The sequence below is a fragment of the Theropithecus gelada genome, chromosome 20 (genome assembly GCF_003255815.1).
Source record: "Theropithecus gelada isolate Dixy chromosome 20, Tgel_1.0, whole genome shotgun sequence".
NCBI lineage: Eukaryota > Metazoa > Chordata > Mammalia > Primates > Cercopithecidae > Theropithecus > Theropithecus gelada.
In genome coordinates, this window is record NC_037688.1 from 52,567,520 (window position 1) to 52,591,871 (window position 24,352).

The 24,352-nt window shown below is 51.8% G+C and overlaps 2 protein-coding genes across 4 annotated transcripts in view; both read right to left on the reverse strand.

Moving 5' to 3' along the window:
• The window catches only part of RAB11FIP3 (RAB11 family interacting protein 3), a 101,257-nt gene extending 86,571 nt beyond the window's left edge, over nucleotides 1-14,686 (reverse strand). For both annotated transcript variants that reach the window (XM_025370283.1, XM_025370282.1), the window contains exon 1: nucleotides 13,595-14,686. In XM_025370283.1, coding sequence (XP_025226068.1) covers nucleotides 13,595-14,308 — 714 coding nt within the window. In that variant the 5' untranslated portion in view covers nucleotides 14,309-14,686. The remainder of the gene's footprint in view (nucleotides 1-13,594) is intronic.
• A 5,587-nt stretch (nucleotides 14,687-20,273) lies between these two features.
• The window catches only part of DECR2 (2,4-dienoyl-CoA reductase 2), a 10,866-nt gene continuing 6,787 nt past the window's right edge, over nucleotides 20,274-24,352 (reverse strand). Inside the window, exons 5-9 of one of the 2 annotated variants that reach the window (XM_025370470.1) lie at nucleotides 22,544-22,668; nucleotides 22,235-22,328; nucleotides 21,949-22,053; nucleotides 21,153-21,370; nucleotides 20,274-20,842 (exon numbers count right to left, since the gene is read on the reverse strand). In XM_025370470.1, coding sequence (XP_025226255.1) covers nucleotides 21,153-21,370; nucleotides 21,949-22,053; nucleotides 22,235-22,328; nucleotides 22,544-22,668 — 542 coding nt within the window. In that variant the 3' untranslated portion in view covers nucleotides 20,274-20,842. The remainder of the gene's footprint in view (nucleotides 20,843-21,152; nucleotides 21,371-21,948; nucleotides 22,054-22,234; nucleotides 22,329-22,543; nucleotides 22,669-24,352) is intronic. The other variant, XM_025370469.1, reaches the window with a different exon arrangement.

Here is a 24,352-nt window from a genome sequence, read left to right on the forward strand (position 1 = left end):
GGTGAAACCCCGTCTCTACTAAAAAATACAAAAAACTAGCCGGGCGAGGTGGCGGACGCCTGTAGTCCCAGCTACTCGGGAGGCTGAGGCAGGAGAATGGCGTGAACCCGGGAGGCGGAGCTTGCAGTGAGCTGAGATCCGGCCACTGCACTCCAGCCTGGGCGACAGAGTGAAGACTCCGCCTCAAAAAAAAAAAAAAAAAAAAAAAAATACAAAATTAGTAAATCTTTAATAAAAGAAAAAGGAACACAGAAATTTATTGTAGTCCAGAACATTTCCATTTTATGCAACTGTAAGTGACAGAATGAGACCCTATCTCAAAAGAAAATAAAAGTAAAGAAATAAATATTGGCCGGGCACAGTGGCTCAAGCCTGTAATCCCAGCACTTTGGGAGGCCGAGACGGGCGGATCACGAGGTCAGGAGACTGAGACCATTCTGGCTAAAACAGCGAAACCCCGTCTCTACTAAAAAATACTAGCCAGGCGAGGTGGCAGGCACCTGTAGTCCCAGCTACTAGGGAGGCTGAGGCAGGAGAATGGCGTAAACCCAGGAGGCGGAGCTTGCAGTGAGCTGAGATCTGGCCACTGCACTCCAGCCTGGGTGACAGAGCGAGACTCCATCTCAAAAAAAAAAAAGAAATAAATATTAATCAACCAAGAAGGCCGGGCGCGGTGGCTCACGCCTGTAATCCCAGCATTTTGGGAGGCCAAGCGGGGGGCGGATCACAAGGTCAGGAGATCGAGACCATCCTGGCTAACACAGTGAAACCCCATGTCTACTAAAAACACAAAAAATTAGCCAGACGAGGTGGCATGCACCTGTACTCCTAGCCACTTGGAAGACTGAGGCAGGAGAATCGCTTGAAACCAGGAGGCAGAGGTTGCACTGATCTGAGATTGCGCCACCGCACTCCAGCTGAGCAACAGAGCAAGACCTCGTCTCAAAAACAAAAACAAACAAGATGCAACCCTTTGTCTCTCACCTATCTGTGACCTGGAAGCCCCTCCCTGCTTCATGTCTTCCTACCTTTGCTTGGCATTGTCCCACCTTTCCAGAATGAACCAATGTACTTCTTTCATATATTGACTGATGTCGCATGTCTCCCTAAAATGCATAAAATCAAGCTGTGCCCCGATCACCTTGGCCACATGTCATCAGGAGTACTGAGGCTGTGTCATGGGCATGCGTCCTCAACCCTGGCAAAATAAACATTCTAAATTAATTGAGACCTGTCTTAGATTTTGTGGGTCCACACCCATCGGGAGACTTGAAGGCTGAAGAGCCAGGACACCTGTTTTAGTCGCACACACAGAACACTGGCTCAACATGAGCTCTGTTTTGAAACTTATGAAAAACACAAGAATATCACAAGATGGTAACCAGAGTAATACCAATTTGCTCAAACAAACTGAGCTGGTCCGAGTGCAGTGGTGTTTACAACTGACTGACCACAATCAGTTACGGGTTGCTTTGATCCTTCTCCATTCCCACTGCTTCACTTGACTAGCCATAGACAGACAGACAGACAGACAGACAGATACAAGCATGAAGTATCTGGAGAGAAAAATAAAACTACCTACTTAAAGAATTTATTTTCCTCCCTAATCATGACACTGAATCCATTTTTCCTAGTCTGTTATAGTCTCAAGAACTTCTGAAAGCCAGGTGCAGTGGTGCACAACTGTAGTGCCAGCTACAAAGAGGAGGCTAAGGTGGGAGGATCACTTGAGACCAGGAGTTCAAGGCTGCAGTGAGTTGTGATGGCACCAGTGTACTCCTACCTCGGTGACAGAGCAAAGCCCTATCTCTTTAAAAAATGTTTTGGCCGGGCATGGCGGCTCACGCCTGTAATCCCAGCACTTTGGGAGGCCGAGGCAGGCAGATCACAAGGTCAGGAGATCGAGACCATCCTAGCTAACACGGTAAAACCCTGTCTCTACTAAAAATACAAAAAAAATTAGCCAGGTGTGGTGGCAGGCACCTGTAGTCCCAGCTAATCAGGAGGCTGAGGCAGGAGAATGGTGGGAACCCGGGAGGCGGAGCTTGCAGTGAGTGGAGATGGGCCACTGCACTCCAGCCTGGGCAATACGGCAAGAGTCCATCTCAAAAATAAATAAATAAATAAATAAATAATAAAAAATGTTTTAGCCGGGCATGGCAGTTCACGCCTATAAATCCAAGCACTTTGGGTGCCAAGGCAGGCGGATCACAGGGTCAAGAGATGGAGACCATCCTGGCCAATATAGTGAAACCCCGTCTCTACTAAAAATACAAAAATTAGCTGGGCGTGGTGGCGCATTCCAGGTGTCCCAGCTACTTGGGAGGTTAAGACAGGAGAATCACTTGAACCTGGGAGGCGGAGGTTGCAGTGAGCTGAGATCGTGCTACTGCACTCCAGCCTGGTGATAGGGCAAAATTCCATCTCAGTGAAAAAAAAAAAAATTTAAAAGGCCGGACACATTAGCTTATGCCGGTAATCCCAATATTTTGGAAGCCCAAGGCGGGCGGATCCCAAGGTCAGGTGTTCCAGACCAGCCTGGCCAATGTGAACATACGAAAATTAGCCAGGCATGGTGGTGTGCACATGTAGTCCCAGCTACTCACAAGGCTGAGGGAGGAGAATCGCTTGAACCCTGGAGGCGGAAGCTGCAGTGAGCTGAGATGGTGCCACTGCACTCCAACCTGGGTGACAGACCAAGACTCTGTCTCAAAAACAGAAACAAAAAAAAAGCTGGATGCAGTGGCTCATGCCTATAATCCCAGCACTCTGGGAGGCCGAGGTGGGCGTATCACTGGGTCAACAGTTCAAGACTAGCCCAGCCAACACAGTAAAACCCCATCTCTACTAAGAATACAAAAATTAGCCGGGCATGGTGGTGCGTGCCCATAATCCTAGCTACTCAGGAGGTTCAGGCAGGAGAATCACTTGAGCCTGAGAGGTGGAGGTTGCAGTGAGTGAAGAATGCACCACTGCACTCCAGCCTGGGTGACAGAGCAAGACTCCATCTCAGGAGGAGGTGAGGGAAGGCCAGGTGCAGTGGCTCATGCCTGTAATCCCAGCACTTTGGGAGGCCAAGGTGAGTGGATCACTTAAGGTCAGGAGTTCAAAGCCAGCCTGGCCAATATGGTGAAACATCATCTCTACTAAAAATACAAAACTTAACCAGGTGTGCTAGCATGAGCCTCTAACCCCAGCTACTTGGGAGAATGAGGCAGGAGAATCACTTGAACCCAGGAGGCGGAGGTTGCAGTGAGCCGAGATTGCACCATTGCACTCCAGCCTGGGCAACAGACTAAGACACTGTCTCAAAAAATAATAATAATAATTACAGTGGGCCGGGCGTGGTAGCTTAAGTCTGTAATCCCAGCACTTTGGGAGGCTAAGACGGACGGATCACAAGGTCAGGAGATTGAGACCATCCTGGTTAACACGGTGAAACCCCGTCTCTACTAAAAAATACAAAAGAAAAACTAGCCGGGCAAGGTGGCGGACACCTGTAGTGCCAGCTACTTGGGAGGCTGAGGCAGGAGAATGGCGTAAACCGGGGAGGCGAAGCTTGCAGTGAGCCGAGATCCGGCCACTGCACTCCAGCCTGGGCGACAGAGTGAGACTCCATCTCAAAAAAAAAAACAGTAATAATTACAGTGCAATTAGTACAATTCTTTTCACTAAGAATTTTTCCCCTTTCTTTGATTAACTGACATAACAGTCTTGCATGCTCGTGGCTGCACAGTGATGTTCCGATGTCTATAACGTACAGTTATCAGTTCCGCATACTTAGCACATCTCTCATCTTCAACATTTATCACTTCTTTGGGTCGGGGAGATTCAATATCCTCCTACTAGTTTTTTTTTTTTTTGAGATGGCGTTTCATTCTTGTTGTCCAGGCTGGAGTGCAATGGCACTATCTCAGCTCACTGGGATTACAGGCGTGCACCACCACACCTGGCTCGGTTTTTGTATTTCTATTAGAGATGGGGTTTCACCATGTTGGCCACACTGGTCTAGAAATCCTGACCTCAGGTGATCCTCCTGCCTCAGCCTCCCAAAGTGCTAGGATTACAGGCATGAGCCATCGCACCTAGCCTTTTTTTCTGAGATGGAGTCTCCCTCTGTTGCCCAGGCTGGAGTGCAGTGGCGCAATTTCGCCTCACTGCAACCTCTGCCTCCCGGGTTCCAACGATTCTCCTGCCTTAGCCTCCCCAGTAGCTGGGACTACAGGTGCCCACCACCACACTCAGCTAATTTTTGTATTTTTAGTAGAGACGGGGTTTCATGCCATGTTATCCAGGCTGGTCTCCAACTCCTGACCTCAAGTGATTCACCCTCGCTGGCCTCCCAAAGTGCTGGGATTACAAGTGTGAGCCACTGCACCTGACTCCTCCCTTCTAGCTATTTGGAAAAACTGATTTTTAACTACCGTCATCCTACAGTGGCAGAACACTAGGACTTATTCTTCCTATCTCGCTGTAATTCTGTCACTAAGAATTTGCTGGCCTAGCAAGGAGGTCACGCCCATAATCTCAATACTTTGGGAGGCCAAATTAGGAAGATTGCTTGAGGCCAGCAGTTCACCCAGGTAACATAGTGAGAACTCGTCTCTACAAAAAATAAAAATAAGGTTGGGCACAGTAGCTCATACCTATAATCCCAGCACTTTCAGACGCCAAGGTGGGCAGATCCCTTGAGCTTAGCAGACTAGCAACATGGCAAAACCTCATCTCTACAAAAAACACAAAAGTTGGCTGGGTGTGCTGGCACGTACCTATAGTCCCAGCTACTCAGGAGGCTGAGGCAGAAGGATCTCTTGAACCTGGGAGTTGGAGCTTGCAGTGAGCTGAGATCATGCCACTGCACTCCACCCTGGGCAACAGGGCCAAACCCTGTCTCAAAAATAAACAAATAAATAAATAAATAAACAAACAAAACATTGGCTGGGTGTGGGGGCATGTCCCTGGAGGCTGAGGTGGGAGAATCCCTTGAACCCAGCCCAGGAGTTCAAGGCTGCAGTGAACTATACACGATCACACCACTGCACTCCAGCCCGGACGACAAAGGGAGATCCCGTCTCTTTTTTTTTTTTTTGAGATGGAGTCTTGCCGGGCGTGGTGGCTCAAGCCTGTAATCCCAGCACTTTGGGAGGCCAAGACGGGCGGATCATGAGGTCAGGAGATCGAGATCATCCTGGCTAACACGGTGAAACCCCGTCTCTACTAAAAAATACAAAAAAAAAACTAGCTGGGCGAGGTGGCGGGCGCCTGTAGTCCCAGCTGCTCGGGAGGCTGAGGCAGGAGAATGGCGGGAACCCGGGAGGCAGAGCTTGCAGTGAGCTGAGATCTTACCACTGCACTCCAGCCTGGGCGACAGAGCGAGACTCCGTCTCAAAAAAAAAAAAAGAGAGATGGAGTCTTGCATTTTCGCCTGGGCTGGAGTGCAGGGGCGTGATCTTGGCTCACTGTAACCTCTGCCTCCCGGGTTCAAGCGATTCTTCTGCCTCAGTCCCTGAGTAGCTGGGATTACAGGTGCCTGCCACCATGCCTGGTTAATTTTTTGTATTTTTAGCAGAGACGGGGTTTCACCACATTGGTCAGGCTGGTCTCGAACTCCTGACCTCGTGAATTGCCCGTGTCGGCCTCCCAAATTGCTGGGATTACAGGTGTGAGCCACTGCACCTTGCCAATGATCCCATCTCTTAAAAAAAAAAAAAAAGAAAAAAAATTATAAAAGGATTACAAGCATTTTTTTTTCCTTCTCCAAGAAGCAGGAATTACAGGCATTTTCTAATATGCATTTTTCCAAGTATCAATAAAAATAGCCCATCTTCATAAAGCATCTGCAGATGCAAATTCAATGTTCCATCTAGTTCTTTAATTTACTAGAAAATCCAAGTTTCTTTAGATGCATTTTGTATATTTTGTACGAACCTTAATGAACTCAAAGTATGTAAATATTTTATCTTTAGGGTGTACTTAATTTTTTTTATTTCTACCAACTGTAATGATTTTTTTTTACTAGATTCCCTTCTATACTGTTTGAACTCTATGCTATGTGCAAAGGCACTACTTTTCAAAATAATTAAAATCAGTAACGTAACAGGAAATATAGACAATACCTCACATAAAACCATTCCCACCATACACCCTGCCCTACACACTCACACCTCTCAACACAAAACTAAAAGTACTTTTAATACATCTTCAAAACTTCTTTCACTTGTAACAATTCTACATGGTTGTAAGTGTAGTATATATTTAGTACATCACTCTATCATAATAACTTACAAGTGCTAATCTAAGTAAGTTTGGAGCCTTTATAATTATCACTTTGATGAGCTACATAATAGACTTAAGTGGATGCCTAATCCTTTTGTCTGATATAACTAATGTTTAGATTGAATGTTTCCAGAATTTAAACAAAATAAGTGCTTGGAAGAGAAGCAATTCATAAGCCTGGTGCCCTTGACAACCTTGTCTGCACCATCTACATATAATTAAACTCTTCCTGTATGTTAGATCCTAAACTGGAACTAGAATAGTCCTTAACCTTTTTTTTTTTTTTTTTTTTTTTGAGACGGAGTCTCGCTCTGTCGCCCAAGCTGGAGTGCAGTGGCCGGATCTCGGCTCACTGCAAGCTCCGCCTTCCGGGTTGACGCCATTCTCCTGCCTCAGCCTCCCAAGCAGCTGGGACTACAGGCGCCCGCCACCTCACCCGGCTAGTTTTTTTGTTTTTTAGTAGAGATGGGGTTTCACCGTGTTAGCCAGGATGGTCTCAATCTCCTGACCTCGTGATCCGCCCGTCTTGGCCTCCCAAAGTGCTGGGATTACAGGCTTGAGCCACCGTGCCCGGCACCTTTTTTTTTTGTTTGTTTTGAGACGGAGTCTCGCTCTGTCGCCCAGGCTGGAGTGCAGTGGCACGATCTCCACTCACTGCAAGCTCCGCCTCCCGGGTTCACGCCATTCTCCTGCTTCAGCCTCCCATGTAGCTGGAACTACAGGCACCCACCACCACGCCCGGCTAATTTTTGTATTTTTAGTAGAGACAGAGTTTCACCGTGTCAGCCAGGATAGTCTCGATCTCCTGACCTCATGATCCGCCCATCTCGGCCTCCCAAAGTGCTGGGATTACAGGCGTGAGCCACCACGCCCGGCCTGTTTTTGATTTTTAAGACAGAGTCTTGATCTGTCGCACGAGCTGGAGTGCAGTGGTGAGACCTCAGCTCACTGCAACCTCCACCTCCTAGGCTCAAGCAATTCTCCTGCCTCAGCCTCCCAAGTAGCTGGGATTACAGGCGCATGCACCACGTCCGGCTAATTTTTTGTATTTTTAGTAGAGACAGGGTTTCACCATGTTGCTTAGGCTAGTCTTGATCTCTTGACCTCGTGATACACCTGCCTCGGCCTCCCAAAGTGCTGGGATTACAGGCGGGGGCCACCGCGCCTCGTCTAATTTTTGTATTTTTAGTAGACAGTACAGTTTAGGTTTTGCCATGTTGGCCAGGCTGGTCTTAAACTCATGACCTCAGGTGATCTGCCCACCTCAGCCTCCCAGAGTGCTGGGATTATCAGTGTTAGCCACTGCTCAGGCCATCCTTAACAACTCTGAATTTTCCTGGGGACAAGTAAACCTTAGGTTTCCATTAACATATACACCTGCCAGGCCAGTGGCCCACGCCTATAATCCCAGCACTTTGGGAGGCCAAGGCGGGCGGATCAGGAAGTCAGGAGATCGAGACCATCCTGGCTAACACGGTGAAACCCTGTCTCTACTAAAAATACAATAAATTAGCCAGGTGTGGTAGCATGTGCCTGTAGTCCCAGCTACTCAAGAGACTGAGGCAGGAGAATGGCATGAACCCAGGAGATGGAGCCTGCAGTGAGCCAAGACTGCGCCACTGCACTCCAGCCTGGGCGACAGAGCTAGACTCCGTCTCAAAAAAAAAAAAAAAAAAATTTAGCTTCTACCCCAATATGATCTCAATTGTGTACCTTTGTGGACAGTCACCTGTGTGTCTGTGTCTATGTACAAAAAAGGTCTAAGCCGGGCACAGTGGCTCACACCTGTAATCCCAACACTTTGGGAGGCCGAGGCAGGTGGATCACTTGAGGTCAGGGGTTCGAGACCAGCCTGGTCAACATGGTGAAACCTCGTCTCTACTAAAAATATAAAAATTAGTCAGGTGTTGCACGCCTGTAGTCCAAGCTACTCAGGAGGCTCAGGCAGGACAATCACTTGAACCCAGGTGGTGGAGGCTGCAGTGAGCTGAGATTGTGCCACTGCACTCCAGCCTGGGGGAGAGATCGAGACTCTATTTAAAAAAAAAAAAAAGTCTGGGACGGGCGCGGTGGCTCAAGCCTGTAATCCCAGCACTTTGGGAGGACGAGATGGGCGGATCACGAGGTCAGGAGATCGAGACCATCCTGGCGAACACAGTGAAACCCCGTCTCTACCAAGAAATACAAAAAATAGCCGGGCGAGATGGCGGGCGCCTGTAGTCCCAGCTACTCGGGAGGCTGAGGCCGGAGAATGGCATGAACCCGGGAGGCGGAGCTTGCAGTGAGCTGAGATCCGGCCACTGCACTCCAGCCTGGGCTACAGAGCGAGACTCCGTCTCAAAAAAAAAAAAAAAAAAAAAGTCTGAAAAGAAATATACTAAAATAATGGTAATGTTATTTTTCTTAGGATAGTGGGATTATTGGTCATTTTCTGCTTTATATAACCCAAGCTTCATTTGCCTTTTAGCAATTCAGTCAACATGTAGACCCAGAACACATACACTCACATGCTCACACACATACATGACAAGCCACGTCCACACAGATATCCCACTCCCACATACACATCCCTCTCCTGCAGACACATGCTCCCACACATCTCACCACACACATCTCACCACACACATATTACACACATCACATACATAACTGCTCACACACACGCTCACTCTCATTCACACGCACCTTCACTCAAATTCAAGGCTAACAGACTGGAAATGATACAGAGCAAATTAAAGGTGATGCCAGGCCGGGCGCTATGGCTCATGCCTGCAATCCCAGCACCTTGGGAAGCTGAGGCCTGAGGAGGGTCGCTAGAGCCTAGGAGTTCAATAATATGCCTGGGCAATATCACTATACTATACATCGTCTCTACAAAAATAATTTTTTTTAATTTTTGTATTTTTAGTAGAGACGGGGTTTCACCATGTTAGCCAGGATGGTCTTGATCTCCTGACCGCGTGATCCACCCGCCTCAATCTCCCAAAGTGCTGGGATTACAGGCGTGAGCCACCGCGCCCAGCCAATTTTTTTAAATCAGCAGAGCATGGTCATGCCTGCCTATAGTCCCAGCTACTCAGGAGGCTAAGATGGGAGGACTGCTTGAGCCCAGGAGGTGGAGGTTGCAGTGAGCTGAGATCTTGCCACTGCACTCCAGACTGGGTGACAGAGTGAGATCCTGTCTCAAAACAAACAAACAAAAAGGTGCAGTCAAATGTCCCTAGGAACTTCCTACTGCCACCAGCGGCGGTGCCGGAATAAAAAAACGTAGGGAGAGCTGAGCATCCACACTTCCTTCAGCAGCCTATTTCTGCAAGTACTGAAGACAGACAATGCCTACCAAGGTTACTGAAGGACATTCTCTGGAAAGAATCAGTGGCTATTAAAATACAAATGCTTAAGTGACTGTAAAAATAACATGTAAAGTCATAATCTTTAAAAACAAAACAAAATTAAAGTAATCCTTTCTCACAACACTCCTAGAATTTATTTTACAATCTCTGCTTCATGATGGGTGGTAGTAAATACAAAAGCATCAGTCCTCGCAGCATGAAAGGGTCATGTCAATCTCCAGAGATGGTTGAAGCTTTAAAAATCACTTATTCCAACTTCATACCTAATTCCTGGATGCATCTGACTATAAATTCCTGTTTCAAGAAAATATAACCAGAAAGCTCCACTTGCTCCTTTCATCTGCTGATTCCTGCTAACATAACACTGTGTTACATTACACCACACCTGATCTATCACCAGATGATGTAATTAGATCCAAACACACCATGACATTGCTAAAGAAAGAGGGACACAAAAGCCACCTGTATTATAAACAGGAGCTGCTTCTATTAAAAATTCAGATAATCCATTTAAATAATTTAAAATGCTACTTTCATAAACAGATTACACAGAAGACATTGAATATGACACCTCTGAAAATTTGATAAAAATTAAGATACTTGGCCGGGCACAGTGGGTCAAGCCTGTAATCCCAGCACTTTGGGAGGCCGAGACGGGCGGATCACGAGGTCAGGAGATCGAGACCATCCTGGCTAACTCGGTGAAACCCCATCTCTACTAAAAAAATACAAAAAACTAGCCGGGCGTGGTGGCGGTGCCTGTAGTCCCAGCTACTTGGGAGGCTGAGGCAGGAGACTGGCGTGAACCTGGGAAGCAGAGCTTGCAGTGAGCTGAGATCCGGCCACTGCACTCCAGCCTGGGCGACAGAGCGAGACTCCGTCTCAAAAAAAAAAAAAAAAAAAAATTAAGATACTTGGCCGGACGCGGTGGCTCATGCCTGTAATCCCAGCACTTTGGGATTACAAAGTGGCGGGTGGATCACCTAAGGTCAAGAGTTCAAGAACAGCCTGGCCAACATGAAGAAACCCCTTCTCTACTAAAATACAAAAAATAGCCAGGTGTGGTGTCAGGCGCCTGTAATCCCAGCTACACAGGAAGTTGAATGAAGCAGGAGAATCGCTTGAACCTAGGAGGCAGAAGTTGCAGTGAGCTGAGATCAAACCATTGCACTCCAGCCTGGGCAACAGAGCGAGCAAGACTCCACCTCAAAAAAAAAGTAAAATAAAATAAGATAATCCAGTTGTTATCATCAAGGACAGTAATGTGACTGGACTAAGAGTCTCTCATGTGCTCAATATTTTGAAATCTCAAGGTAGAAAGTGCAAAAACTTATGATCTTTATTGCTGTTATCCAGTTTATCTGAACTGTTCCCTAGGGTTTTTTAAAAAAAATCATTAATGTTTTCAAAAGAATCGATATATTTTGGAAATACATACTGAAGCATTTATGGAAGAAATGATATAATGTCAGGAACCCACTTCAAATATCATCTAGGGGTAGTAAGTGGGTAGTTTACAGATGAACCAAGACTGCTGAAACTGAGGAATGGCTACAGGGTTACATAACATGAAAATCAACCTTTCTTTACCCTGTAAATTATCTGCTGCCGAACAGTAACTTAGCTTGAAGAAATCAAGAGCTCTCCTCCATCCCAGGAACCTGGTGCAAGTCCAGGCACTCAGATCATACCCAACATTGCTTCTTCCTAAGCCGTTCAGAAGAACAGACAGAAGGAGTAATACCACAGGAGATCCCTTCCACTTTCCCATCCTCATCAAACCCCAAGTCATCCAGTCCTTGCCCCCAACCTTCGAATTCCACCAAGAGCTGTCAGAGTGAAGAATTTTGTCTCACTTCTACTTTGTGATGACAAGAAAGCTCAGCCCCAAATAGCAACCCGAAGTTTTTCCCATTGTGACCATTAAGGGAGGTTATGACAAAAGCTGTTTCTCAAATAAAAATAATTGTATGAAAGTCAAAAAGTTATTATCGCAATAGGGATATTGTGAGCCACCACATCTAAGAAGAGGCATCTAAGGTCTAAGAGCCAAAAGATCTAGTTCTACCCCTGTGAGGCCTTGGGAGAGCTATATTAACCTTTCTGAGTTTCTGGTTTCTTACCTGCAAAGTGGGGATGAATCATGCTTGCCTACCATCTCAGAGAACTGTGGTATAATCCAGTGGAAACATACCTGAGCCTCACAGAAGCTCTCTATCAAAGTTGGGTTATGGTAACAAGGAGCAAAGGTGGTACTCTCCTGCCTTCTTTGCTGTACTAAAGCAAGAGTATGTTTGGGAGAAGACACAGTGCACTAGCCAACAGCAACCAAGGGAGCTCAAGGTGCTCTCCAGGTCAGAGGCAAGAAGGAAACACAGCAAAACACCTAGACCAGCAACCACCATCCACACTGACGATACCGGAAAGTATCAGTCACATATTTTACTGCCCATTAGAGTAGGTGGAAAACTATCCTGACAATATCCCAACTGGAGCTAAGTACGTGAGCAGTGCAGGCTGCCCCACAGGCACCTGTCTGTACACCTTCTTAGTGTGAACTCAGTAAGGAACCCTGATTTATCAGGCCCCTGTTTTTTCTTTTTTTTGTTTTTTTTTTGAGATGGAAGTCTCGCTCTCGCCCAGGCTGGAGGGCAGTGGCACAATCTCAGCTCACTGCAAGCTCCGCCTCCTGGGCTCACGCCATTCTCCTGCCTCAGCCTCCCAAATAGCAGGGACTACAGGTGCCTACCACCACACCGGCTAATTTTTTTGTATTTTTTAGTAGAGACGGGGTTTCACCATGTTAGCCAGGATGGTCTCGATCTCCTGACCTCGTGATCCGCCCGCCTCGGCCTCCCAAAGTGCTGGGATTACAGGCGTGAGCCACCGCGCCTGGCCATCAAGGTTCTTAATGTTATGACTGACACCCTAAATAGCAGTGTGCCAATTTTACCTCTTTTCTTAAAGACCTCTTGGCTTAAACATGCATATGTACTTGAACACCCACTTACCAGATGCCTGCATGTGCGAGAAGTCAACAAAATAAAAAATTGACAGACGCACCTTGGGGATTTCCTACAAAGTAAACTATTTAAAAGTGAGCGCTGGTATTATTTGATGTCCACCGGGTTATTGGCAGAACACACACGGCCCTGCTGTTATCTCCACTTAAACTTATTAAGTGCTGAGGTAGATAGGAATGACTGCATCTTCTGGCCCACCTTCCCCCCAGGAGCAGGCGCCCTGAGGACCGCGTGGACCCCTGCCACACTGTGCGCAGTGCCTGTCCACGCATTTCACCTCTCCTGCTAGAGTGGAGGTGGCCCTAATGGAGTTCTGCTAGACTTCTGTATTTGCCAACAAGCTCAGAGGCTCATTCCCTTCCTCCCCAAAGGCACCAAAGTAAAAATTCTTAATTCCAGGACCTTCTACAAGCATCGACTGTCTCCCAAACAATAAAAGATGAAATCTAAGTAGAAAAGATGTCAACCACGCACAGTAAAGTAATTGTGCTCAAAATAGGTATCTATCAGTAGGATCTCAAGGTGTCTGGGCAGCCTGGCCTCTGCGGCTCGAACTTGGGTACATTCAGCCAAGCAGTATCTGGGCCCTCGGGTGAGGGAATCTCGGGGAACTTTTTCATTCAGGGGCACGTCAATCAGGCACCCTGGGGGGGGTGTCCCCAGGCCGGGAGCTGACCTCTGTAAGATCCAGCTGACGGGGCGATGGGGGGATGGGAAGAAACTGACTCCCCAGAATAGAACCTCCTTTTAAGAAGGGAACTCCAGTGAAATTCAACCAGAAAACCAGGGCCGAAGTGGTGAATAAGCAGCAAAAGCAGGACTCGCAGGTCTTGACAATGCCTTTCCCGACTCCATGGGCCGCGTCGACCGGTCCCACATCAACCCCGCAGGCCAGACGCGCACCTGCCCGGTTCCCACGCCCCGGCCCGGGCCGCTCCGTACCTGCTCTGCCCCGTAGACCGTGGCAAACTGGACGAAGTCCTCGATGCGGACGAAACCGTCCCCATCCCCGTCCAGGGCATCGAACACGGCTCGGAGGCGGGGGCCGTCCTCCTGACTCCCCGCGGGCTCGCTCGGAAGGGGGTGGGTCTGGCTGAGATCCGAGGGCTGCGGCGGGGACCCGGGACCCTCCTCCAGCGCCAGCTCGCCCGCCGTGGGCGCGGGGAAGGGAGAGAAGAGGTCGACCTCGCCCCGCGCTCGGTGGCTGCTGCTGGACCCCTGCAAGCGGAAAGGCGCGCTCTCCGGGCAGCCCGGGGGGCCACACTCCTCGGGCTTCTCAGTCCAGGAGAACAACGGGTCAAGTTCTGGAAGCGGCGCCTCGGAGCGGGGCCCTGGGCCCGGGGCTTCCGGGCTCTCGAGGTGTCCCAGCGGGCCGGAGCGTGGCGGCGCGGCGGGCGCCCCGGGGTCCCCCAGGCCTCCCTCCAGCCCCGGGGCCGGCCCGGCGCTCCAGCGCGCCCCGCCACCCGCAGCGGCTCCGGGCGCAGGCTCATCCAGGCCCGGGGGCTCCGGATCGGAGCCGGCGGCGAGCGCTCCGAGGCGTAGCTCCGCAGGGCCCGGCGCCGGCTGCGTCGCCCCCGGCCCGTCCGGCCCGCCCGGCTCCGGGTCGGGCTCCGGCGGCTCCGAGCCCGGGGGCGAGGCCGGCGGGGCCGACGCCATGCTCCTCAGAGGCTAGTGGTGCGGAGGGCGCGGGCGGCAGACAAAGGCGCTCAGGGCGCGGCGGCGGGCGCGGGCATCCCCTCGGCGGCGCGGGCGGGCGCGCGCGGGGCGCCCGGGCTGCTGGGGCTGGCGCTCGGGCCCTGCTCCGTCCTCGCCCATCTTCGCGCCGCGCCTCAGCTGCCCTCGGCCCGGCGGCGCGGCGGGCGCAGGCCCATGGCGGCGGGGCGGCCTAGGGAGGGCGGCGAGGGGCCGGGCGGCGGGCGACAGCGGACGGGGGCCGAGGACACCGGAGGCCGCGCAGCCTGTGAAGCAGGATGAGGAGACTAAGGAGGCTGAGGCTCCCGAGGTACCCGGAGAACTAACGCCGCCGCCGCTGCCCCGGCCCCGCCCTCCGTCGGGCCTGACGTCAGCACGTCCCGGCGGTGCCCCAGCCCCTCGCCGGCTTCCTATAAAGGCAGGCGCCGGGAGCGTCGCGGCAGTGCGGCGGCTGGGGGGTGTTCCGCTGTCTCGTACACCTCGTCTGGCCGGAGCTGGGGTCTCGAGCGTCAGGCGCGGGACGCGGGGGTGCTCCAAGGCTGCGAGTGGAGGCGTGACGTGACGTCCCTGGCAAGGGGCGCGCGGAGTCAAACCTTACTTAGAACGGTTCCCGATGTACAGCTCCCAGCGGGCGCAACCGCGACCGCGACCCACGCATGGTGCGGACGAGTAAACGGCACCGCGCGGCGAGCGAGAGACGCACAGGGACATAGCCCCCTGGGAGCTGAGCCCTTCCGGGGTACAGCGTTCTCACGTTGATGAGACCAGGAGGCGGCGCACTCCTGGCTCCGCGGCCCAGGGGTCGCAGGTGCCTCAGGGGTCGCGAGGCACAGACGCCGCAGAGGGCGAGGCCCAACCCAGGCCCCGCGCTGACCCGGCGGACGCAGGGTCCGACACGGAGTGCGGAGGGGCCCCAGACACGCAGTCCATGTCCCTCGAAACCAGAGGCACGCGCGGCCACGCGCTAGGCCTTTCCCTTAAGCCTGTGACCAAGGTCTCCAAGACGCCCAGCGTTGGGACGGGCGCGGTGGCCCGCGCCCAAGCAGGAGGATCGCTTGCGCCCAGGAGTTCGAGACCAACCTGGGCACCAAAGCGAGACCTCGTCTTTACAAGAAAATAAGACTAAAGAAGACACCCAGCGTTAATCGCCCGTCTGCAGCCAGCCTCACGAGCACCGTGGCCGCGTTTGACAACTGACCTCTGTGTCTGGGTGTCCCTGTCCTCAGAGGGACACAGAACCTCAGACAGGACCGCAGCCCGGCGGCAGGCATGACGGTGGGACAGACTAGTTAGGAGCAGGTGAGGCACTAAATTTAGCCTGTCGTGATTTGTATCAGGGAAATGATGAACTTGTATTTTTACACACCTTGGGCACCAACACAAGATACGGTTTCGTAAGCAGCTTTGGCAAAAATCAAAGGAACGGAACCTCTGCTTCCAAGTGTACGGTCAGGAGCAGCGTATTAATTAAGTGAGTCATCTCCCGTGGCAAAATCCCAGGGGACATGGGACCAGACTTTGTGAGGCTGGCATTGGGAAAAGGAAGGTGAGGGGTCCCCCTCCCCAAACTATATTCTCATTTTCTTGTAAGAGCTGTATGTGTTCATGAGGAAGATACTGCATTCAAAGAACAAAATCACCTCCAGCTTTGGCAAGAATTCAAGCTTGGGCTGATGCCTTTGGCCAGATAAAAGTTTCAGAAGCAGTGATAGTGATGTGTCAACCTTTCTAAATAGGGGTGTTCGTGTGGGTGAGGCAGAGACAGCAGGCTGCCTCTGCTTTTATGTGCCGGCGCTGCCAGAGGCAGAAGGCTGGCTCTCTGAGAGCAGGGGCGCGCACGCTCTGTCTGTGCCAGGGCTGGAAAACGTCCATTGCGTGCCCGGCTGGTGTCTTCCATGGAACCACAGCCTGGAAGCCTGCACCTCCCTGCCTGGACCAGTTAGAAGCTGTTCATGAAAAACTAAAGAGACAAGTTCCCATCTATCCGTCTGCTGTTCAGACCTACTATCTGTGTCCCCTTGGTAGGCTGTGAGCTGTGGCAGTTCCCCTTTTTTTTTTTTGAGACAGGGTTTTGCCCTGTTGCCCAGGCTGCAGTGCAGTGTTGCGACCATAACTCACGGCAGCCTCAACCTCCTAGGCTCAAGAGATCCTCCCACCTTAGGCCAGGGGCAGTGGCTCACACCTGTAATCTCAGCACTCTGGGAGACTGAGGCAGGCAGATCACGAGATCAGAAGACAGAAATGGTGAAACCCCATCGCTACTAAAAATACAAAAAAAATTAGAAATTAGCCACCACCTGCCACCACCCCCGGCTAACTTTTTTTTTTTTTTTTGAGATGGAGTCTCACTCTATCACCCAGGCGGGAGTACAGTGGCGCGATCTCGGCTCACTGCAACCTCCGTCTCCCGGGTTCAAGTGATTCTCCTGCCTCAGCCTCCTGAGTAGCTGGGATTACAGGCGTGTGCCACCAAGGCCGACTGATTTTTTGTATTTTTCATAGCGACAGGGTTTCACCGTGTTGGTCAAGCTGGTCTTAAACTCCTGACCTCAAGTGATCTGCCCTGGCCTCAACATGCGTTTTGGAGGGTATAAATATTCAAACCGGCCGGGCGCGGTGGCTCACGCCTGTAATCCCAGCACTTTGGGAGACCGAGGCGGGCGGATCACGAGGTCAGGAGATCGAGACCATCCTGGCTAACATGGTGAAACCCCGTCTCTACTAAAAATGCAAAAAATTAGCCGGGCGAAGCGGCGGGCGCCTGTAGTCCCAGCTACTCGGGAGGCTGAGGCAGGAGAATGGCGTGAACCCGGGAGGCGGAGCTTGCAGTGAGCCGAGATCGCGCCACTGCACTCCAGCCTGGGCGACTAAGCGAGACTCTGTCTCAAAAAAAAAAAAAAAAAAAAAATTCAAACCATAGCCACCATCTTCTCTGTTGTCACGTGTTAGAGAAAGAGTGTCTCTTCTGGGCCAGGCGTGGTGGCTCATGCCTGTAATTCCAGCACTTTGGGAGGCCAAGGCGGGCGGATCACGAGGTCAAGAGATTGAGAACATCCTGGCAAACATGGTGAAACTCCGTCTCTACTAAAAATACAAAAATTAGCTGGGTGTGGTGGCACATGCCTGTAGTTCCAGCTACTCAGGAGCCTGAGGGAGGAGAATCACTTGAACCTGGGAGACAGAGGTTGCAGTGAGACAAGATTGCACCACTGCACTCCAGCCTGGCAACAGAGCGAGACTCCATCTAAAAAATTTATGTATGGCCGGGCGCGGTGGCTCAAGCCTGTAATCCCAGCACTTTGGGAGGCTGAGACGGGCGGATCATGAGGTCAGGAGATCGAGACCATCCTGGCTAACACGGTGAAACCCCGTCTCTACTAAAAAATACAAAAAACTAGCCGGGCGAGGTGGCCGGCGTCTGTAGTCCCAGCTACTCGGGAGGCTGAGGCAGGAGAATGACGTAAACCCGGGAGGCGGAGCTTGCAGTGAGCTGAGATCCGGCCGCTACACTCCAGCCTGGGCGACAGAGCGAGACTCCGTTTCAAAAAAAAAAAAAAAAAAAATGTTCCCATATCATGGGGGCCCCACCTTGCTGACCGCATCTAACCCTAATTATTATTATTATTATTTTTGAGACAGAGTCTCGCTCTGTCACCCAGGCTGGAGTGCAGTGGCATGATCTCGGCTCACTGCAAGCTCCACCTCCCGGGTTCAAGCCATTCTTCTGCCTCAGCCTCCTGAGTAGCTGGGACTACAGGCGCCCGCCACCATGCCCAGTTGATTTTTTGTATTTTTAGTAGAGATGGGGTTTCACCATGTTGGACAGAATGGTCTCGATCTCCTGACCTTGTGATCCACCTGCCTTGGCCTCCCAAAGTGCTGGGATTACAGGCGTGAGCCACCGCACCCGGCCCTAACCCTAAATTATTATGCCTTCCAAAGACCTCATCTCCAAATACCATCCATTGGCATTAGGACTCCAATATATAAATGTTGGGGTAGCAACTAGGAAAAGAGATAGTTAGAAAGGATTTAACAGACAAAATATTCATTTCTAGAATACACAAAATAATTTCTCAAAAAACGGTAAAAGAACAGCAACCCGGTAGAAAAACGAGGAAAGAATATTAATAAGCAGCTCCAGAAAAGGAAATTCAAGTGGCCTGTAAACACATAAAAAAGATCCTCATCCTCACAGGTAACCAGGAAAATGTGTGAATATAGCCCTGGATACCAATCAGAGTAAGTCTGAGGACACCAGCGAGTGGGAATTTGGCGCTACGCATGCAGCTAGAGGTCGGAGTACTCCAGTGTGGGATCCGCCTTCCGGTGCCTGTCAGAGAAACTGCACATGTTCCCAGGGCGATGGAAAGACTTGTTTCCCTCAGGTGTTTGTATTTCTCTGGAAGAAGAACCGAACGGCTTCAGTGGAGCCTGTTGTCTGTTGTGAAGTGTAGCAGTTTAAGTGAGTACACCGGCCGGGCGCGGTGGCTCAAGCCTGTAATCCCAGCACTTTGGGAGGCCAAGACGGGCGGATCACGAGGTCAGGAGATCGAGACCATCCTGGCTAACACGGTGAAACCCCGTCTCTACTAAAAAATACAAAAAACTAGCCGGGCGAGGTGGCGGGCGCCTGTAGTCCCAGCTACTCGGGAGGCTGAGGCAGGAGAATGGCGTGAACCCGGGAGGCGGAGCTTGCAGTGAGCTGAGATCTGGCCACTGCACTCCAGCCTGGGTGACAGAGCAAGACTCCGTCTCAAAAAAAAAAAAAAAAAAAAGTACACCACATCTGCACAATTGACACGGCAGACTTCTAGACAAGCTGGGTGAAAAAGCAACTTACAGAATAATACATGCTATATCATACATTTTTTATTTTTATTTTTTAGACAGAGTTTTGTTCTTGTTGCCCAGGCTGGAGTGCAACGGCACGGTCTCGGCTCACGGCAACCTCTATATCCTGGTTCAAGCGATTCTCCTGCCTCAGCCTCCCAAGTAGCTGGGATTACAGGTGCCTGCCACCGCACCTGGCTAATTTTTGTATTTTTTAGTAGAGACGGGGTTGCACCATCTTGGCCAGGCTGATCTGGAACTCCTGACCTCAGGTGATCCTCCCACCTCAGCCTCCCAAAGTGCTGGAATCACAGGCGTGAGCCAACATGCCCAGCCAATTTTTGTTAAGTTTAAAAACACATAATCAATGACCTATCTTGTTTTCAAATGCTTTCATTTGTAGTAAAAATACCAAAACATACTTGAGAATTATATTGAGGCCAGTGCAGTGGCTCACGCCTGTAATCCCAGCACTTTGGGAGGCCCAGTGGGGTGGATCACTTGAGGTCAGGAGTTCAAGACCAGCCTGGCCAGCATGGTGAAACCTATCTCTACAAAAATACAAAAAATTAGCCAGGCGTGGTGGCAGATGCCTGAAATCCCAGCTACTGGGGAGGCTGAGTCAGGAGAATCGCTAGAACCCCAGAGATGGAGGTTGCGGTGAGCCAAGATCACGCCACTGCACTCTAGCCTGGGCAACAGAGGGAGAGTCCATCTCAAAAAAACAAAAACAAAAGGCCGGGCGCAGTGGCTCATGCCTATAATCCCAGCACTTTGGGAGGCCAAGGCGGGTGGATCACGAGGTCAGGAGATGGAGACCATCCTGGTTAACATGGTGAAACCCCATCTCTACTAAAAATACAAAAAATTAGCTGGGCATGGTGGCGGGTGCCTGTAGTCCCAGCTACTCGGGAGGCTGAGGCAGGAGAATGGCATGAACCCGGGAGGCAGAGCTTGAAGTGAGCTAAGATCGCGCCACTGCACTCCAGCGTGGGCGATAGAGCGAGACTCCATCTCAAAAATAGTAATAATAATAATAATAATAATAATAAAACATCACAGAAAAGACAGGAAGGAAACACAACCCACAAACGACAGGGTTACCAGCAATTCTCTTTAATGCTCTTTTCCTTCTAAAAGCTTTTGCAAAGTCCAGTTTATTTTTACAGTAAATAGATTATCTTTTAAGAAAATGCACTATCTAGCAAGATTGTAGCAAAGTGTGTTTATGCAAACAGGTGGTGCAGAGACAGAGGGGCGGACCTTGTGGGCAGCCTGAGGCCCGTCCCAGCTCATGGGCCAGGCATGGACGGCAGCACCTCAGTGTTTTCAGCCAAGAGAACACAAGTCTCAGGATCCATGTGGCTCCCTCAGGCCCTGGACCCAGGCAGGCAGGACAGCCTTGACCACGGGGCAGGGGACATCTCAGTATCTTGTCTGCACCTGCACCACCTGCGTGGCACCTGGCCCTCAGACACCGGCATGGCAGCTCCACGGGCCAGGCCCACTGTCCAGTTGCTCCTGCCCTGGAGTTGGGACCATGGGGAGGGAGAGTGCAGAAATAGCTGAGTGTCCGGAGGACGGGCTGGGCTGCGGGCATTGCTGGTTCAGACTGGTGCTCTCCACCTGGCTGTGAGGCAGAGGGAAGCAGTGGCCGGAAGAATCCTGCAGAAGTTCCAGAACTTAGGAGCCGGCTGAGGACGGCTTCCCACTAAAACACCTCGGCTGCCTCGGCCACCCAGCACCTGCCAGAAATGCCGGCAGAGGCCGAGGCCACTACAGAAGAGCAAGCGCCCCAGTGCCCGCCTCCTGCCCAGCCCCACAGGGCAGCACCCACGTGTGGCCAGGCTGGTGCAGGGCCGGCAGGATGGGGACCAAGGAGACGCCAGCCCCATGGGTCCCGCAGAGACCTGCCCATGCAGTGACCAACATCCAAGGACACAGGTGACCCCAAGAAGCGGGAGCGGCACCTCACCTAGAGCTTAGAAGAGAAGGATGCGAAATCCGCCAGCCCTTTGACATCGTTTGGGAACGTCAACCATGCCCCACCATCGGCCACCAGCACAGCCCCCGTCACATAGGAAGCCAGAGGGCTGGCCAGGTAGAGCACGCTGTGGGCAATCTCGGTCTTGTTCCCCAGCCTCTGCAGCGGGCTCGCAGTGACCTTGGTGCTCAGGCTGGCCTGGGGGCCACCTGGAGGGCAGCAGAAGGTTTAGGCCCCATGGGTCCCAAGACCCAGCACCCTACCCTTTCCCCCAGCTCATTCCCTGAGAGGCATCTGGGAACAGCAAGGGCACAGTCAGTGTCCCCAAGGCCTAGCATGGAGCAGGATCAGGCCAGGCACCGAACATAGTTGCCACCATGGAATCAGCACAGGGCTTTTCTTTTTTTTTTTTTTTTTTTTGAGATGGAGTCTTGCTCTGTTGCCCAGGCTGGAGCACAGTGGCGCGATCTCCACTCACTGCAAGCTCCGCCTCCCGGGTTCATGCCATTCTCCTGCCTCAGCCTCCCTAGTAGCTGGGACTACAGGCGCCCGCCTTTGCGCCTGGCTAATTTTTGTATTTTTAGTAGAGACGGGGTTTCACTGTGTTAGCCAGGATAGTCTCGATCTCCTGACCTCGTGATCCGCCCGTCTCGGCCTCCCAAAGTGCTGGGATTACAGGCGTGAGGGCTTTTCAACATACCCCCTGCCAAGGTTCTGGAAGCTTCCATGGGTACCCTGTGCCCCAGGGGAGGATCTGTGGGAGGCCTGGGCTCCCTGAGAGCCGTACCCAGTCGCCGGAGCCCCTCCGTGCCACTGATGGGGCCAGGGGCGAGGCTGTTGACACGGATGTTCTGGGGACCCCACTCCACAGCCAAGTGCCGTGTCATCGCGTCTGCACGGGAGAAAGTTGTATATGAAGGGGCCGCTCTGCTCTCTGCAGGGGTCAGGGCCAAGGCCAGGCCTCGCTGTCTGAAGCTGGGCTCAGCTTCACGTGGAGACTGCTGGCTTCCTGGGATGGAAGCAGAGGGCCCAGTGGGAACCCAGGTGGGCAGACCTGGGCAGGGGGGTCATACCCACAGCAGCCTTGGCAGAGCCTGCATGCACCTGGAGCGCCTGCCCCCGGTTCCCCAGGGTGGCAGTGATGTTCACAATCACCCCTCCATGGTCCTGCAACACACAAGGCCTGAGGCAGTGAGTGGGCAGCCATAAGGGGGAGGCGGCGGGACAGTGGGCGGGCGGCCGTAAGGGGGAGGCCGCGAGGCGGTGGGTGGGCGGCCGTAAAGGGGAGGCGGCGGGGCGGTGGGCGGGCAGCCGTAAGGGGGAGGCCGTGGGGCAGTGGATGGCGGTCATAAGGTGGAGGCCCCCGCCAGGAGGATGCCCACCCGGAAGAACTTCTCATAGAGCACGCGAGACACATTGAAGGTGCCGCCGGTGTCGATGTCCATCACGGTCTTGAAGGCGTTGAAGGACAAGGCGCCGGCGGGGCACAGGAAGTTCCCAGCCGCACCTGCAGAGTGGGAGACCGCAGGAGCTGCTGGAGCCTGGGGAGAGGGATACCAGGTGGGCGTGACCAGGTAGGGTGCAGGAGGGAGCCCAGATGCCCTGTGGCATAGGGAGGAGACCCATGCCCTAGGATAAATTCCAAAATGACCGGAGCAAGATGGGTGTCCTGGCTGCACTACGTCCCCGAGAAGAGACACGCTGAAGCCCTGACCCCGTATCTGCGACTGTGGCCTTGTTTGGAAATGGGGTAGGTTGCAGAGATAATCGAATTACATTGAAGTCACAATGAATTAGGGTGAGCCCTAAATCCAATGACTAGCATCCGTATAACAAGGGAAGAGGACACACACACACACACACACCACGTGAAGAGAGTGGCAGACAGCAGAGCGACAGTCTTCAAGCCCAGGAGGGCCAAGGACTGTGGCAGTACCGGAAGCCACGCAGAAGGCAGGAACAGGCTCTCCCCGCGGCCTTCAGAGAGCACAGCTTTGCCAACACCTTCCCCTTGGACGTTCTGACCTCCAGAACTGGGAGATTATATTTCGGTTGTTTCAGCCACGCAGGTTGTAGTACTGTTAGCCCAGGAAACTAATACACAGGATGATTTTCAAAAGGAATTTCTGCAGAGCGAACCCAATGTTGGTTCATCAATTGTAACAAATGCAATATGTTAACAGGGAAAACTGTGGGTGGGAGTATGGAATTCCATGTACTATTAATTATTCTATAAACCTAAAACTGTGATAAAAAATAAAAGCTGGGGGCCGGGCGCCACGACTCATGCCTGTAATCCCAGCACTTTTGGAGGCCAAGGTGGGCGGATCACCTGAGGTCAGGAGTTCGAGACCAGCCTAACCAATATGATGAAACCCCATCTCTACTAAAAATACAAAAATTAGCCAGGTATGGTGGCGGGTGCCTGTAATCCCAGCTACTCAGGAGGCTGAGATGGGAGAATCACTTGAACCGAGGAGGCGGAGGTTGCAGTAAACTGAGATTGCACCACGGTACTCCAGCCTGGGCAACAAGAGTGAAACTCTGTCTCAAAAAGAAAGCTAAGCCAGGCTAGCTTTTATTTTATTGGTGACTCTTGCCTGTAATCTCAGCATTTTGGGAAGTCAAGGAAAGAAGATTGCTTGAGCCCAGGAGTTTGAGACCGGCCTGGGCAACACACAGTAAGACCCTATCTCTACGAAAAACAAAAAATACAAAAATTACCCAGGCAAGGTGGCACATGTCTGTAGTCCCAGCTGCTTAGGAGGCTGGGGCAGGAGGATGGCTTGAGCCTAGGAGATGGAGGCTGAAGTGAGCCATGATCACACCAGCCTGGGTGACAGAGTAAGACGCTGTCTCAAAAAAAAAAAAAAAAAGGCTATTACTTTTTTTTTAAGAGGGAATTTCAGGACACAAGGGCACCCGACTCTGCCATTTAGCCGTGATCATGGAGTCCACTTGGACTGCAGCTGTGCTGACCTGCTGCCACCCAGAGAAGCGGAGTCAGGCCGAAGACAGAGGCCCGGAGACAGAGGCCCGAAGGCAGAGGCCGGGAGACAGAGGGCCAGAGGCAGAGGCCGGGAGACAGAGGCCGGGAGACAGAGGCCCGGAGACAGAGGCCCGGAGACAGAGGCCGGGAGACAGAGGCCGGGAGACAGAGGGCCAGAGACAGAGGCCGGGAGACAGAGGCC